The sequence below is a fragment of the Doryrhamphus excisus genome, linkage group LG2, assembly GCF_037039965.1.
Source record: "Doryrhamphus excisus strain RoL-2023G ecotype Guam linkage group LG2, RoL_Dexc_Guam_v1.1, whole genome shotgun sequence".
Classification (NCBI taxonomy): Eukaryota; Metazoa; Chordata; class Actinopteri; order Syngnathiformes; family Syngnathidae; genus Doryrhamphus; species Doryrhamphus excisus.
Genome location: NC_136358.1, coordinates 21,962,010 through 21,980,319, shown reverse-complemented (window position 1 = coordinate 21,980,319; position 18,310 = coordinate 21,962,010). Strand labels below are relative to the sequence as shown.

At 42.6% G+C, this 18,310-nt stretch overlaps 1 protein-coding gene across 2 annotated transcripts in view; it reads left to right on the top strand.

The window, feature by feature from the left end:
* The window catches only part of piezo2b (piezo-type mechanosensitive ion channel component 2b), a 71,809-nt gene that overhangs the window by 16,613 nt on the left and 36,886 nt on the right, over positions 1–18,310 (top strand). For both annotated transcript variants that reach the window (XM_058060995.2, XM_058060993.2), the window contains exons 4-17: positions 2,856–2,898; positions 6,530–6,692; positions 8,638–8,902; positions 8,976–9,189; positions 10,366–10,540; positions 11,858–11,980; positions 12,133–12,168; positions 12,403–12,517; positions 13,153–13,331; positions 13,408–13,638; positions 13,710–13,830; positions 13,905–14,098; positions 15,724–15,851; positions 15,987–16,160. In XM_058060995.2, coding sequence (XP_057916978.2) covers positions 2,856–2,898; positions 6,530–6,692; positions 8,638–8,902; positions 8,976–9,189; positions 10,366–10,540; positions 11,858–11,980; positions 12,133–12,168; positions 12,403–12,517; positions 13,153–13,331; positions 13,408–13,638; positions 13,710–13,830; positions 13,905–14,098; positions 15,724–15,851; positions 15,987–16,160 — 2,161 coding nt within the window. The remainder of the gene's footprint in view (positions 1–2,855; positions 2,899–6,529; positions 6,693–8,637; positions 8,903–8,975; positions 9,190–10,365; positions 10,541–11,857; positions 11,981–12,132; positions 12,169–12,402; positions 12,518–13,152; positions 13,332–13,407; positions 13,639–13,709; positions 13,831–13,904; positions 14,099–15,723; positions 15,852–15,986; positions 16,161–18,310) is intronic.

The window sequence follows — 18,310 nt, the reverse complement described above, 5'->3', positions numbered from 1 at the left end:
CATTTTTCAGTTTCACAACCATTTCCTGCATTTGGAGTCAATGCCTTCCTTATCTAACGTTACTAAATCTGGTATTTCGCCCCCTGACATCCTTTTCCTTTTGGCAGCCCGGCGTAAACAAGGAGCCCTCCTTCACACAGAGGTGGTTATCCTCCCCCTTTCTATCATTTCCTTTCTACATGTAGGCCAAATGCACAATTACAGCGGTAAATGGAGTCCCGCATGACAGGAGAGAGCCTGGCGAGCTCCAGCTGCTCTCGCGGGTCACTGACTGGTCACCCCGAGCCGCTTTGCATACGGGTCATCCGTCACTGCTCTGTGTGCTGACTCCACACATGGAGGGTGACTGCATTTACAAACAGTTTTTGGGCCAAGATGGAGGTGGAGCCAGATACGAGGAGGAGGCGGGGGTGTCTTATCACTTTGTAAACGTCACTTTTTGTGTTTCTTTTTCCTGTGATTGTGAAGCCCAGCGACCTCGCCCATGTGGAGGCTTCAGGTGGCTGACACCAACCATAAAAATTGGTCTCATGTTTTTTGTTTTTGCTTGTTTTGCCCGTTAGACGGTGTTTGTGACAGTTAGCCAATCTGGTAGAAATGTGGTACAGCACCCCCTGCTGATCCACCTCCCCTCAGATCTCATCCAAACGTCACCTCTTCACATTCCTGCTGTGTGAGATGATGTTAGATGATAATATAGTTATCTTGATGGGTTGTCAATGTAGTGAGGCCCCGGGACAGACCCCAGTGGTGATTTTTCAGTGGGACTCCAATTTTAACAAATGTCTTTCTTTCTCTTCACATATATTTGGTAAAAGTAGTCCATCGGGAGTACCCTTATTATTTCATTTAAATATATAAAAATGATCATTTGCAGCATTGAGCCCCGATGCATGTTGATGGAAGCGTGATCATAGAAATGATTTTTTTAATCAGTCTATGATTTTTTTGGGATTAATCAACAGAAAAACACACTTTTAATTACCAAGTCTTTATTCAGAGAACAAAGATTTGAACTGACAGAGCAAATAAGTTGACAAATTAGAAGTCTAGTGTTGAGTTTTCCTCTTCTGTGAGCGACATTTGTTAATTACATTGAGTAACTACATTTCATCTTAAAGGATAATCTCTTAATGGGGTTTGCTGGCAGTCAGTGAACATTTTCATCAAGTGAGTTTGGGTGGGGGGGGGGTAGTTGGAAGAGCACTTTTGCTCTTGAATGATTTCCTCAAGCTGGAGACTTTGTTGTGATCAATCATTGTTGTCGTTCATCCCCCCCCCCCCCCAATCGCCTCAGGGGTTGGAATTAGTGCAGATATTTGCTGATGTTGTTTGGCTATCGCATTACTGTTATCGTTTTATGCATGAGGTGATGAACATAATATAGCGGGTTTGGAGATGCTGAATGAAGTGTTTAAACCCGACTTACTCACCACCAACAGGGGCCGGTCATCTGTTCTGTTCTAACTAATGAATCATGCCTTGGGACTTACTTGTGTTTGGTCATATTAAACTTCCCCGGTTCTGTGCCACCATGGAAATGTGTGCAAGACAAGTTTTGCACTCAGCCGCAACATACTTTTCTGACTTTAAAGGGGATTTATTATGCTCATTTATCGCATAACTCAAGACAGATATAAGACTTGTTCTTGTGTGTGTTGCTCTAGGGGAGCAAGTGGGACGCGGACAGGAAGTGATTTTGGGGGCGTTCAAAGTTGAGTTTTCAACAGTAGTTTGTTCAAAGCTGCAATAAACATGAGTTTATTCTATTCTTTTTATTCCGTTTTTTCTTCTGAATGCCCTATTTGTTTTTTTTTTATTCATTTAGCCATTTTGCAAAATAAAACTACCGTATTTTCTGGACTATACGTCACACTTTTTTTTCATAGGTTGGCTGTTCCTGTGACTACAGAGCGACTTAATGAAAAAACTGTAAACACTGGACACCTTTTCTGTTCATGTTTATTTTTTGTGTAGCTGAATAACCATTGTGTTAGTATATCTTACACCTATTCAGCCTGTTCTCTATTCTTTTATTGTTAGAACTTGCCTTCCAAGATGACATAATGTCTGTTTTGGTCAAGTAGTTTGGAAAATAAATTATAAATCATAAAAAATGCGACTAATACTCCAGAGCGACTTATGTATGTTTTTTTCCACTTAGTTATGCATTTTTGGCCTTGTGCGACTTGTACTCCGGAGCGACTTATAGTCCAGAAAATACAGTAATCATAGCGTTGTATGCATTTATAGTCATGTATTCATGTTGTAGCCTCCAGAGGGTGGAACCGTGATGCATAGAGCACAAACTCACAGCAGTTTACTTCTCAATTAGTTAGTTGGATGAACAGAGCGGCCCTTCCTCACCAAGGGGGCTTCAATCCAGTGTGTGGCTGCTGTGTTTGGTCTGGCTGCACAACAAAGGCCGTTTGTCTCGGCCTGCTCAATAGCTGGAAACGTCCCATTGCTCCGGGGTGACGTTCAGGAACACATCAACCAGTCGGTGTGTAGGAAGCATGGCGTTCCTATGCCTGCATATTCAACATCTCCAACTCCAAAATGTTGAATATTGTGTGTATGCTGCAGTTCGCAGTACATCATACTAAGCCATGGTTGTTATTGGTTCCGTCAAGCTTGATCATCTTGTTAAATGACTAGGTCTCTTACGTCAGGGGTACCTAATGAAGTGTCCAGTTGCTTTCTACAAATACACAGCATGTCTCAATATTTATCAGTGTATATCATTTATGTCATACATGTTTTCAACGCATTGATTAAATATGTTATCAATTTGCTTCTACCATTTATTCATAATTCAGAATGCTTACCAAATATTTTGACATCTTCCCATGCAGGTTCCTCATGGGAAAAATCCATACGGCAAATTGGATTTGAGAGGTAAGAGACTTTTTTTGCAACAACTCTGACCATAAATGGTGATTTCCTTATTAACATATTCAAGACAGATTTATTATTTGTATTTCTGGGTGTGTCTGGAGTTAGGGTGTGTTTTGCTTGCCCAATGAGAAATTCCTTTCACAGTTGAGCAATGTATTTTCAATAACTGTGAGAGTGACTAATGCCAAGCGACTAGGAGAGTCAGCACTAAGAGGATACTTATGCAATGCCAATGTGAAGACACTTTCTTATATGAGCTTCCAGCACGGCAACGTTTTTGATTGTCATCAAAATCATTGGTATGACTTTCAAACATGCTTGATAAGTTCCTTAAAGGAACATTAACCTGGTTATTTCAGCAATGTCTGAAAAGGAATCGTAGTCCTTTCTCCGTCTATTACTACTAATGATGATTTAACACCATATCTTTGACATGTTCACACTTAGAATATTTACTTTGCTTTAATTGTGTCATTGTAATTTTGTTCTGTGTGTAAAAATAAATAAATAAATAATCATAATAAAAGATAATAGTATAATCAATTTGCAAGTAGGAAAAAATGACTTATGCAAAGCTAAGGAATATTTAAAATGCTGAAAAAAGTTAACAATAAGTAAAAGTGCAATAAATTATGAATAAATGTTTAAAAATTAAAAATAAGTTACAATAACTGAAGACAAGTAAACCAAAGACGATTTGCGACGAAAGTGATTGTTGTAATTATTTGATTGGAGTCACCTCCAGAACCTTCTCCTGTCTCTCCAGCTATTTTTCACTTGTGACACAATCCAGGCTTCCAAGTATAAAATGTACGGCAACTTGGGATGCTCCGATGAATTGGCCACCAATCCGTATCAGTCCATTTCCGGAAAAAAACCTGCGGAGGGGGAAAAAAACCCTCCAAACTAACCTCCTAACGAAGGAGGTTTAAAAAAACAACAACACAAAAAAACTAATAAATAAAACAAATTTTCAACCAGAAAGCTGCAGGGTGTTCTGTGCTGAATGGCAAATATGCTGGCCTCCATTCTGCTCAAGACAGGGGTGTCTAAAGTGCATAGCAGCAACTTAGCATTCTTTTCTCGGCCCATTCTTCTAAAGCTTGTTGTTTCCATTCATGGAGTAATGGGTTAGGCCATGCAACAAATCAATACCAAGCAAACAGTTAGTGGTTTGGTCCCCCAAGATATCACAAGAGGAAAAATGTCCATCAGTGTTTTCCAAAGTCAAAGCTGATGTGTTTGAATATCATCTTTTTCCTAAAACACAAAGCTAATTGCTTTTCTTTCATGTATGACTATGGAAATGACAAAATATTCTCATTTGAGAAGCTGAAATCAGATATTTACGTTTTTAAATAAGAAAAATGATGATAACCATAGATTGTTGCAGCTCTACGAAAGTGGGTCATTTTCAGCCTGCTCATTTTTTAGTGGCCCTCGACATTACTAAAATATATTCATCAGATGTATTATTAGATATTACGCTAATTTGCTCTGCTAGCCATAACACAATGCTAGGGCCCCATGAAATTATTGTTGTTGATGTTTTGTAATGGTAACTTTGCATGGAATGACCTATATTGGATTCCTTTTAGCATATTTTAATGTACAAAACTAAAGATGGTTATCGTTGGCAAAGTTTCTCTTAAGCTAAATAAGACCAAGAGCACTTTGCCATCTGCGGTCGAAAGGCTCGTAAGCGGGTCCCTCTGTGGACTCCTGATGAAGACAAAACCCTGTTAGGCTGCCGCTGTGTCTGCCTCCTCAGTGTGCCATCAACCTATTAGTTGTAGCTTCCAAAGTACATGAATGTCCAAACTCGGGCCCGTCCTTTTTTCCACTACTCACCCGAGAGTGGCGGAAGAGGCGCCATCATCATCATCTTTTTTTTTTTTTTTTTTTTAACATCACCCACATTCACCTTTTGGAGTTTTAGAATCAGTAAAGACTAGATGTGGTGTTTTAATTTCTATACCACATATTTACATTATTTTAAAGGTTATTACGTCAGCACAAGAGGTTTTATTGTGGCTAATGATAATGCAATAATGCAGCATAATGACTTGTGTAAGTAGAGTCATTAAATTTGATGACTCCTTGTCTGCTGCTGATGCTTTCCATGGCTTTCATACATGAGAGGATGCACTGATGTGCATTACAGCTTAAACCTTGCATGTTGAAATGTTTCCTATTGGATTTTTCAGTTCAGAGTGAGTACCGTAATTTCCGGTGTAGAGGCCGCTACATTTTTTTTTAACACTCTGAACCCTGCGGCTTTCACATCGGTGCAGCTAATTTATTAATAATTTTAATCTTGTGACATCTCCTTTACTTCAGAACTACGACTAGTCGTTACTAATCGGAATCATGGCCGGTGCCAATCACAACCATTTGAAGTCACCCAAGGTCCGTATGTACGTATAACAGTATAGCAATAAAACAGTCTGGCTCAAAGGCTATACCCGAGAAATATACAAACATGTACCAATACAATATTAAATAAAAAAAAAGTTTTATCATGATGCATTGCATCCGAGCAACTCATTCATTGGTGCCTGTCAGGACTCTGCAATGTTGTCAGCCTCCCTCTGGGCTTCTCTGACTCCCTTTGCTGGACAGAGGCAGTATTGGAACACCCTCCATCTATCAATTTTTAATACCGCTTGTGTTCTAATGAAATGCTTTGCTTAATTGAAATGCATTATGGGAAAACTTCATTTAAAACCCATATTGGTACATTTTTGTATATTTATTTTTGTTACCTTTTGAATGTTAAGTTGCTTTGTGATGGATTCAGTGTTCTTTCTAAGATGACATTGGGAGTCAGACTGTTACATTGAGTAATGACCTCCTGCCATTTCTAATCAGATTCCAAGCTCATAGAGTTGTTTTCATAGCCCATGATTGGCTCCTGTCAAATCTGTTTTTTCCTCTAAATGTTCTTAGTGTGGCTTATACACTGGAACTTACGGTTGTTTGTTCTTAGTTTCTTGTCAACACCTTCATGAAGGTTAGCGCACGGTGTGAAATGCAGATTCGGGGCGTATTGTTTTTACTGGAAATGTCAACCTGGAATTACCTTTGATACTCCGAAGCAACATTCAAAGGATTTTGGGGAAACCTCTCAGTCACTTTTGGACTTGTTTACACTTGCACGCAATCATGCCACCTCGTAAAGATTGTCCTCACACAGCCCCAGTAAATCCCACTCAAGCATGCCAAGCTTGCTGCTACCGTTGATGCCATGGCAACCGATCAGCTTCCTCTTCCCGCAAACATTTGGATATGAGCTATGAGGAGACGTGTCCAACTGCTGATCTTACAAATATACATTGCCTGGCTGTAAAAATGATGCATATCTGAAAACTCCACTTTACTATCTTTATAATGACCTCGAATATATGTACAGTGTATATGTACAGTATGCACTTCTTTACAGCTGCATGCGTTGTCATTAAAATGGGTGGTGCTGCACATAAAAACAAAATAATTCAACACACATTAAATGTGAATAAAACAGCATGCTTGTGAAGAGGTATTGACATATATGATGGCTGCAGAACACAGAATTCCAGTTTTAGGATGCATTGTGATTCAACGTAGCCAGTGTGTGTTCTTTTGTTTCCAGTGTGATCGGTGCTGATGCCGTGAACGGCATCCGAGTGTTCATCCCGGACATCGGCATGTTCATGGCGGGCGTGGCCATCTGGATGCTGTGTCGCAGTTTGATCCAGAAGAGGCCGCCTGAGGACATGGGGCAGTACAACGCCGACTTTGAAGCAGAGGACCAAGTACGTTACTTGCAGTACCTTTTTATGTAGTTCCCTGCTTACCTACCTAAAGTACATTCACTCTGCCTGTCCCGATAACAAGTGTTGCTGGATGATATTGCCGATAAACAATATTATTGTCAACATCATTTTAAATACTTACTTACCATTTACAGACTTATTTACTCACCACTTGTATACTTACGTACTCCCCCTTTACATACTTACTAACTCGGGGTGCAACGATACATAAAGTTCACATTCGGTGGCTTTTTTCGTCCACTTCAGGGACTGATCTTACTGTCTATCTCAGAGCCTGTCCATGAATGCCAAGGTCCTTCATGATGGTGGAGGACACCACAAAACCTCTGCGTCCTATTTCAGCTGGATAGATCTTGACCTTTCCATCCTTGTGTGTATACATTATATACAGTACAGTACTGTGTATGTCCTGTGTATATCTCTTAAGTCATATATTGGCTGATATATCAGTTATCTGACTTGATATTGGTGCAATATAACTTTGTTTTTCTATCTTGGATTCCTTTGGTGATGTTATTGTTCATTATTGTTATTCCAAGTGGTTTGACTCCCTGGTGCAGTGTCAAGTGATCCAACTGGTGCTTACTGTGGCTCTAGGTCAGGGGTGGGCAAACTATGGCCCGGGGGCCACATGCGGCCCACCAAGTGTTTAAATCCGGCCCGCCAGTTTCTTTCTAAGTATTTCAGTTTTTAACATACAAACTGGCAACATGACTTGCAAGGTGGATGTCTTTTCAATCTATTCAAAAAAATTGATAAAAATAGATAAAATCCGATTAAATAATTCAAGGTGGACTGTTAGAATTATTAGTGTAAAATAGTGTGTGTGTTAAATTTATATTCTGCCCCCCCCCGCCCCCCCGGACAGTTATGTTGGCTCAACGTGGCCCCCCGAGTCAAAAAGTTTGCCCACCCCTGCGCTAGTGTATAGTGTCTGATCATGGACACTCTCCGGTGTAGTTTGAAGGTACGGAGGGGCCATGTTGAACGGGCAGCACATGGTCTCCATACACTCTCTGCCATTGTCTCTCGAGACAGAAGGATGCTGCTGTCTAATGATATTGCAATGAGATATACACCTATCAACCTCCTCATCACCCCCACCCGAATCGAGCTCCCATCCCAACGGCTGCCAAGCCATATTAGAGCGGCCAGGTGGTAAAGCACATCAAACTCAAAAGGAGCAAATTGTGCCACCAGTGCCTTACAATAGCAAATTGTTGTCATTAGCACAGTAAACTTAGCACAGAACCAAGTTGGTATCCTCTGAATTCCTCTGAAACAGCCCACTGGGGGTACCAGGAGCTCAGGTTTCCTACTGCTGTCATTTTCATCATTCTTCTCGGCACCCCGTAACCTCCTTCTTGCACCCTGGAGGCTATGACATATTTCCTTCCTCCTTGCAACGATAAAAGGCAACGCCCAGTTCTCAACTCCTCAAATTTGTCACTAAAATAAAAGGGAGTGAAAAATCTGCATCACCCAGTAGAAGAGGACTGGTCAACATGTCCTTTAAAGCAGGGGTCAGGAACTTTATGGGCAAAGAGAGCCACAAAGAAAACGAGAACTGGACCGTTCTTCCTTCCACGCGTGTCTGTTGTGCTCCTCCATGATGGCTGGTGAATGGTCTCAGGAAGTCTCAGCAAGATTGATCTTCTACCAGCAGTGGCGTGAAAGTTGTTCACCACAGCAGTTCTTTTATTTTGCAAACTGATGCAGCCTACCGGCCAACTAATGTTGCAGGCAATCACCAAATAATTACAACCTGTATTCCATATTGCACGCTAACTGGAGAATGCATGCAAACCGAGGCAAAAATGTGCTATAAATAATGTGTTAACCAAAAAAACACGCTAAACAAGGTTTAGGGCCTATATCAAAAAGCACCACTGTCTCAGTGCCGTTGTTGCTTCCAACCTGTCAGGAAGAAGACGAGAAGCTGAGTCTAGAAGACCACATCCTCTTGGAGGAGGACTCTGACAGAGGCTACGAAGCCGAAGAAGATGAAGAGGATGATGGGCAGGAGGATGATGAAGAAGAGGAGCAGGAGGAGGAGGAAGAAAAGGAGAGCGCCAAGATGAAGATCCTGCGACTGGTGGCGCAAGTTGCGTCCAAAGTGAAGGAAGTCATCGGGAACTTAATCACCACAGCGGGTCAGGTGGTGGTGACCATCTTGTTGGGAATAACAGGTACCTGCTCGCCTCGTGCTGGACTTGTGTTTGCCATCAAACAGACGTTCGACTACCTGCTTGTTCCTTGTAGGGATGATGCTGCCATCTTTGACCTCGGCAGTCTATTTCTTCATCTTCCTTTTTCTGTGCACCTGGTGGTCTCTGCGGCGGACCTTTGACACGCTGCTCTTCAGCTGCATGTGTGTCTTGATGGCCATCTTCAGTGCCGGACATCTGGTCGTCCTCTACCTCTACCAGTTCCAGTCTTTCCAGGAGTCCGTTGTGCCAGAAGACAGCTACATCCGGTCAGTCGTAAATGCTAGTTATCACTCAAAATAATTAGAATCCCTGATGCTGTATACGAGGCAAGGTTTTCACACTTTCACTTACTTTCACAAGTGCCCAAGCTGCAACCCTAAGAGGTTGCGGGAGGACTAGCTAACAGCTAGGAGAAAACATTTTGGGAGAAAACATACCGGATTGCCTCCAATGGGTCTGTTTTTAATTAGAATAATTCAGTCCTGCACATGACATTCCCCTCCTAAATACTGCAATGCACGGCAATGCAATATACGTATATTTCACAATGTGAAGTGAAAGTCTGAGTTCCGCTCGTGAGCCACTTTATAATCCTCCTGGCGCTGATCCCTGTGTCCCGCAAAAATGGACAAAATTAGTTCAACCTTCAGGTTGGGAGACGGCCACTCTATCACCTGAGCCATGTTGAAAATGTAATAAATGTTCCAACTTTTCAGACAGCTAACATAATGCATGAAGCTATCAATAAGCAAATGTCATTTATGCTTTTCTCCAGGAGAGGAGAAATATGATCTCTGGGAAAAATGAAACTTGCCAAAAATGCATTTCAGTATGTGGAATCAAATTATGGAACGGATTAAGGAATTTAAACAATGCACCAAGATGAGCAATTTCAAGAAACAATTCAAGGAGTCACAAAATAAGAGTCTTGAACTTGTTCTGTTTATCTTATTTATTTGTCTTATTAATTCTGGGTGGTAATTGTAATTTGGTTTTTGTTAATGTGTTTTATGTTTACGAAACATTCTCAACCGCATTTCAAATGGGACACACTGTCCGCTCCTCTGTGACATCACAAAGGGGCAGTTTGACCACGCCTTCTGAAACCGAGCGTTTTGAGCCATCCCAAACTTCCAAATGCGAAAACCTCATTACCTGAAACCGTATTATTTCTTTGTTTAAAGCATAATAGTTCCCTTTTAAATAATCACACAATCTATAGGGACACTTGCATCCATAAATGTGTGTGACTCCCATCAGACCATCTCGCTTCCTAATCGGGCCTGCTGACAGCCTGCTGCTGAATGAGGTTGGCTGGACAGTGAAGTGACTTCCACCCCAGTTCAAGCCCTCAGCCGTATGATCTGCGGGCCTTCCCCAGCATTCAGGAAACATGTTAGCTGTTTACTGAAGAAAAGAATGTATCCTGTGTGTCCCTGCAGGTACTTCGGCATGTCCCCTGTCATCCAGAATGACTGCACCAGGACATGGAAGCTGATCAGGAATCCTAAACGCAAGTGGCACCACTTCGTCAACCCCATCATGCTGCTGGTCCTCTACTACACACTGGCCACGCTCATCCGCCTCTGGCTGCAGGAGCCCATTGAGGAGCTGATGGTAAGACCTCCATCTAAATGAGTTTCTTTGCTTTTGTCAGTACAGTGGAATCTTGGTTTTGTGGGGTCCATCCAAAACCAAATCACATGAAAAACGTTTTCCGTATAGGATACACAATGTGTATCCAGATACACAAAACACATTTTACAGAGAATTCTAGTTTTACATGCAAAAAAATAGTTGACAAATCTTGGCAAAGACCAATGAGCGTAAAGGGAGGAGCGCAGGAGGGCAGGAGAGAGCCACATGGACGCTACTAACTTCTTTCTTGAATTCGAGGGTGTTGTCAGACATCTTTGTTGATATCAACTGATTAAATCATAAAGACGCACAAGACAGCGCTAGACAGGACGATACTTATTTATACTATTTGCACTATATTTATACTATATCGACTTTGGCATCATTCTGGGTTATTTCGTAGCCGTCTTTAATAAATAAATGCACAGATACTGTCTGAAAGCTGAGTCTCTCACAAGTGGGGATAAGCATCATATCATATCATGGTGGGTTCTGTAGGCAATTAACTGCAATGAACAAGGGATTATTGTATACTCAATTTTCTGTTCCCTTTTCCCAAAATCCTCTATAGACTTTTTATAGACCAAAATTGGCAAGTTTGTTCAAAAACTTTTGCACCTTGAGGACCAGGCAGTGCACGGAGTTGAAAACATCGTCTTTCACCTCACAGCTTGAAGCGCTACTCTTCTGTTCCTCTGTAATGGAATTATAGATTACTCATTTTTTTTGTGTGAGGTCAATACTTTCTTGTAAACCTTACAGGACTTATTGATCCCTCTGTACACAGTAGTTGTGTATGCAGTGTGTGTGTGTGTGTGTAGAGGATGCTAATAATAAAACATGATTAGCACATAAATCCACTGTTGACAGCCTAGTTCGATAACCAGATTATAGTGGACCTTGTGTAATTTTACCACTAATTCCTTTTAAAAGTTTCTCAGAAAATCGAACATTTTTTTTACAATTATGTCTCCTTTTTGTGTTTTGCGCTGTTTTACTGCCGCATTGCAATTATGAACCTCCGCCAAGGGTAATGCATAAGTCATAATACATCAAGAATAATATACAATACCTGTTACCACTGTAAAACTGGCATCCCTCGTATATGACGGTTATTGGTTCCATATCCGACTGCTTCTATGGTTATCTTCACAGATTTTCTTTGCCATCAGTGTGACCCATCCATGTTGGCACTTGCAAAGACAAACAGAAGGGATATCAATAATGTTGTTCATTTTCCAAGCGTTTCAAAGTTGAAAGACGAGGCATCCATGCCAACTATCTGTGTTGTTTCAGGGTGACAAGGAGGAAGCCATGTCCGAGGAGGAGGAGGAACTGGTCGGAAACGGGACGAATAATTCAGCCAACAGGAAGAGGCAGTTGTGGTGGGAATCCCGGCAAGGAACAGATGAGAAAAATGTACGATGTGTGTGTTTTGCGTTGTTATGCTATCATTTCTAACATTATTACAGTATTTCCACCCCAGTCACTTAACAGTGAATAGCAAAATAGAGGAAAAGCTCGATGCTAACACGTCTTGCCTTGTTTGCTCTTTTCTCCTGCAACATTAGCTGCTCTCTACCCAGGACGGCATCAGTACAACTGAGGTACATGTGCCCCCCCTCCCCTGTTTGCTCACTGTGTTCCACCCTGCATGGGTGCTATGACACTTCATTTGGCACCATCAAATGCAAAAGCTAGCTGTATCAAAAATGGGCTCCTTTGCTCCTGAATGAAATGTCCTCTTCCTTTTTGTGCCAGTGGGTGGTGAATCGTCGAATGCTATTTCTCTTCCCCAAAATCCCATCTCATCCCATCTTCTAACATGCCATGTTTGACAGGTTGTTCTCGCCCCAAATGGAACATCCTTCAATTTTGTCACTGATAACGGACCCGTCTATCCGGACTTGTACTCCACTCCGCAGTACAAAACGGACCAGTGCGGTAATTGTACAGGTGAGCTCCATGAGAATGCTCCGAGCAGAAAAATGATCCAAAACCAGAAACACACGCACACTGACACCACAAAAAATGCAACAGTAAGCTAGCCATGCCACCAGAGATGCAGAACATCTGACTGGAAACCATGCAAATGCTGACTAAGTCTACCATTTATTTACTCTTTGCAACCACCTGGCATCATATCAGAGGCTTGAAAGACATGTGTAGCATCATAATAGTCAATATAGAAACTATAGTATAAGAACCATCATACTCTTCAAACAGAACAGCCATTTTTAGGTTGTACTGATTTGTCTCAGGCTGCACAAGGGAGAAGTGGTTTGTGTTTTCTCCGGGTACTCCGGTTTCCTCCCACATTCCAAAAACATGCTAGGTTAATTGGTGACTCCAAATTGTCCATAGGTATGAATGTGAGTGTGAATGGTTGTTTGTCTATATGTGCCCTGTGATTGGCTGGCCACCAGTCCAGGGTGTACCCCGCCTCTCGCCCGAAGACAGCTGGGATAGGCTCCAGCATCCCCCGCAACCCTCGTGAGGATAAGCAGTAGAAAATGAAATGAATGAATTTGTCTCATTGCATGTAAGTTTTATTAAATTGCACCTCTCACTATTTTCATTATTTCAACCAGAAAAGGAGGACATGGACATCTATGAGGTGAGTCTTCCTCCAGAGGACAGGGTGGTGGCAGGCGGGGAGAAGTCTGAGAAAGACGAGGACGCCATAAGGAAAAGGGGAGTGGGCGCCATGGTGAAGGTCTTCCACTTCATCATGAAGCAGAGCTATATCTGCGCTCTCATCGCCATGATGGTGAGCCCACACGTCTTCTGAAATCATCTCCTTTCTTATCCTGACTTCTTTGTGGTTAATTCTGTGTTTTCTGCAGGCCTGGAGCATCACCTACATCACCTGGCTGACGTTTGTTTTTCTCATTTGGTCCTGCATGCTGTGGATGGTGCGCGACCGACGGCGCTATGCCATGTTGTCCTCACCCTTCATGGTGGCTTATGGCAACCTGCTGATAGTGCTGCAGTACATCTTCAGCTTTGAGGGAATTACGCATGTCCCAGGACTCTCCGTCGAGAAGAGAAACCTGTTTCACTCGCTTTCCTCCAAGGTTTGGACCTGTTTACGGATATATGTATCATGGTGCTGGATTGGCCAGGTGGACATAACATGTCTTCACAGGTCTTATGTCTGCTGAGCTTCTGGTTGCTGCTGAGGCAGACGCTCACAGAGAGGTCAGAAAAACAGGAGGACGACGAAGCGGGCCTCTCAGATGTTCACGTGGATGACCAAAAGATAAAGGGTGAAAGCAAACGAGTTCTCATAGAAGAGTGAAGCCAGACCGCAGGTCTTGATTGACACGCAATGTGTTTATAGAGAAAGATGAGTCTGAGCATGAGGACGAGCACGACATCATGCACGTGCTTGGCAGTATGGTCATGGCGCTGCTGGTCAAGTACTGGATTTACATCTGCGGTGGCATGTTCTTCTTTGTCAGCTTCGAGGGAACCATTGTCATGTACAAGATCATTTACATGATGATGTTCCTCTCCTGTGTGGCGCTCTATCAGGTACGTCAGCATAGCCCCTTCATGATTTCTACATTTTTTTGTCACACTGAAATGTTTCAGATTGTATATTATCTCATTGGGAGTGACCAGGATGGACAGGATCAGGAACGAGTACATCAGAGGGACACTTTGTGGAGTTCAATTAGAATTTAGGCTGCACGGCGGACTAGTGGTTAGCCTGCAGGCCACACAGCTAGGAGACCCGAGTTTGATTCCACCCTCGGGTATCTCTGCGCAGAGTTTTCATGTTCTCGCCGTGTGTGGGTTTTCTCCGGGTACTCCGGTTTCCTCCCACATTCCAAAAACATGCTAGGTTAATTGGCAACTCCAAATTGTCCAGAGGTATCAGGGCTCTACATTAAAAACAAAAGTTACTTGCCCATGGGGAATCCTTAAGGTGAGAACTACTTGCCCGAACTTGCCCCATGTAAAATGAAAAGACTGCCATAATGATATCATCTCATTTTTGTGGCATCACATGAGAATCTCAAATAAAGATGAAATGATTATCATTTCTTGTGGTTGTTTTCCTACATAGATCATGACATTGCATGGAAATCTAGATTGTCAAGAGACTTCTAGGCACTTTGCCTTTTATAAGTTGTGCACCACAGTGAAACATTATTGAATAGACACATTTGTGTACTAGTAATGTGTTTTTAATCCAGAACAAATGCTAAATGGTCAAACAATAATTTGTGAAGCAAAGGTGAAAAAAATACACAGAGAAATGGAAGCGCTAGATTTTGTAGCTTGTGCAAAATCAGCACTTGGTATTGGATCTAATCGGTGGTGTTTCATTGTGACCACTTCAGGCAGGGACGCCATGATGGATGTTTTCGTAGTCAAACGATCGCTGATCGCGAACAAGAACGGTTGTGGGTAAAACACGGACTGTGGAATGCGGACTGCGGTTTAAATAAACGATTCTGATTGGTCTATTTCAAGATTTGCAAGGATTGGTTTGCAAATTACCACCGGAATTACGCAGTCCGTGTTTTACCAACACCCAACAAGAACCGCTTTAAAAAAAAACTCTTGGCAGTATGGCATGCCAAAGTTCACTTGCCCGACGGGAATATCACTGATTGGATTTACTTGCCCGAATTTTGTTTTAACTTGCCCCGGGCCATCGGTACATCGTTATTGTCGAGCCCTGGGTATGAATGTGAGTGTGAATGGTTGTTTGTCTATATGTGCCCTGTGATTGGCTGGCGACCACTCCAGGCTGTACCCCGCCTCTCGCCCTAAGACAGCTAGGATAGGCTCCAGCACTCCCACAACCCTTGTGAGGATAAGCGATAGAAAATGAATGAATTTAGTATTTTGTGAAACAATATGGTACGTCATCGTATTGGATCTCCTCAGATTGTGCAAGCATACCTTACGTTGAGGCATCCAAAATGGCTGCCTACATTGTTTTATAGCTTTGTGTGATCCAAACTACACATTTAACGATGGTCTGGATGTCATAAAAATTGACTGCTGTATAACTGAATCGCTCTAAAAGCAATTCAAGCACCCTGCAACCCCTTGAGCGCGGTGTGTCATTGAGCGTGTCGCCATGAAGGGTTCATTGTTGATGACTCCATATATCCGGCTTACAGTTATGGTTCCCAATGTAGGTGCATTACGAGTGGTGGCGGAGAATCCTGAAGTACTTTTGGATGTCGGTGGTGATGTACACCATGCTGGTGCTCATTGCCGTTTACACCTTCCAGTTCAGACCCGACACGGCAGACAACAAAGACAGGTGAGCGCCAAGTCTGTGAGACGTCTCTTAACCCTGACAAATCGGATTCGAGAGGTCACGATAAATTATGGGATGTATTCAAAATCTGACTGCTATTGACCTCACACCATGACAGCCTTTCTTCCTTTTATGCAGCTTAAAGGACCTCGGCCTTGAGAAGTTCTCGGTCTCGGAGCTGTTCACCAGGATCTTCATTCCCACGTCCTTCCTGCTGGTGTGCATCCTGCACCTGCACTACTTCCACGACCGCTTCCTGCAGCTCACCGACCTCCAGGCAGTGGTGGCCAAAGAGGAGAGCACCATCTACAGGTGTGGCTGTCATGGTGCTTTCGTGATTGGATGTTGTGTAGTCAGACGCTGTAGAGTGGAGGTTGTGGGTCCTTTTTTTACCTTCTTCTTTCTGTGACCTGCTGCCGATCTCTCCTGCGCCACTCTTGCTTTTTTCTCTCTCTCGCAGCCACGCTAAAGTCAGCGGGCGTGTCTATCTGATCATGAATAGGTGGGTAGAGGTTCACTGTGTGGCATCCATCCATCCATTGGCATCCTGGTCCACCTCCTGAAGTCTCCCCACTTTCTCTGTCTTTTCACACTACCAACCCTATGTATGTCTATCAAATCTGGCATTCCCCCTGGTCTGTCCCTGCAAACTACTTGACCCTACTACCGACCTGTCCCTATAACATTATTATGATATTATTTATCATATTGTATTGTCTAATGTAACGTTGTAGCATAACATGACATAACATAATATGGCTTAAGCCAACATATTGTAACATATCAGAACCCAGCATAACATGACCCGACATCCATCCATCCATCTTCTTCGGCTTATCCGAGGTCGGGTCGTGGGGGCAGCAGCCTTGGCAAGGAAGCCCAGATTTCCCTCACCCAGGCTACTTCATCCAGCTCCTCTCAGCAGATCCCGAGGCATTCCCAGGCCAGTTGAGAGATATAGTCTAAGACTGCCCAGCATGTCCTTAGGCCTCCTACCGGTCAGGGCATGCCCTGAACATAGTACAGTGGTTCTCAGTTATCTTTTGTCATGCTCTCTCTGGGGGACAGATATGTTTTCACGCCCCCCCAAATCTGAAACACTATTGAGAAGCTGATATCATCTATTTCTTTTGCTGTACTGTACAGACTGAACTCGAAAGTGAAACCAGAGAAATGCAACAAAATGGAGAGCAGTGAAGCATACAAGCGTATTAAATTAGATTACATATACCTTTATTCGTCCCTCAGTGAGGAAATGTACATTGCACAGCAGCAAAGAGGACAGAACCAGTTTAATAGTAAAAAATAATCTAAAAATAGACAATATAAACAACCTGAAAGTATTAACAATTTTACCCAGGATTATATGCAAACACTTACAATATAATATGAAATGTATGACCAGTATATACACTATGAGATCTTGCTAGTAAATTAAATGTGAAATATGAAGCATTAGGAATATTGCACTTAGAACTTAATATATTGTACTTGATATTGCACTTATTCAAGGGTCAAATTGCATGCTGAGTACGACAAATTCATACACGTCATACAAGTCCCATTCTCACTTCTATGGTTATCATTACACTTGCCCTCTGCCCCATGACAGACTCACACATACATGCACATGAATACAAAACGCACAGAAAGATTAAAAACACGCGTGGAGTATGTTTTCACGAGAAGTTTCACAAGATTTGCTGATGTCATGCATGTCACTGGTTTGAACTGGATTTTTCAAGAACTTTTGTTTTAACTTCCTGACTTGTCTCCATTATACTACTATGAGTCTTTATCCCCATCCTTATACTTGCTGCCCCTAGTTATGCCTGACCTGGCCTGCTAAATAGTTTTTCTTAATCTTTAGGCTGTTTTTACTGTTGTTAATCCAGTTTGGTGTCTTGTATTGTGCCTGAAGCCTTAACACTTAACGCCCTGACCTATTTCGAATCGTTAAACAACCTTGCCAGTCAGCATGCATGATTTTGGAATGACTGACTCCTCCAGAACAAGCTTGAAGCACCCCCAAACCTGAGGAACTATATTGACATTTAACAAGTCTCAGTCTGTTGTTTCTCTCCTCACTTAATCCCTCATCTTGACTCCCGAGCAGCATCAAGCAAAAAATAAGTCAGCAGCAAAAGTAAGTGTGACGCCACAACATCACAGTGCGGTCCTCACCTTTTGACATGCAGCCAAACAACCCAACCTCCTGCCTGAGAAGGCCTGCTCCAACCTCCCCACCCACAACTCATTTGTCTCAATGCAGATGGAATGTTGCACCGCTTTGTGATGCCTGATGGAACGTTGCTGCAATTCCTTGAGCAACGAGTACCAGCGTTTGTAATGGAAGCTCGAGTGTGTGTGTGTGTGTGTGAGAGGACTAAATTCCTCCCAATGCACAAGTGTACTGTATTGTAGTGTGTTCAGAGCATGTCCACACATATTGAGTGACGAGT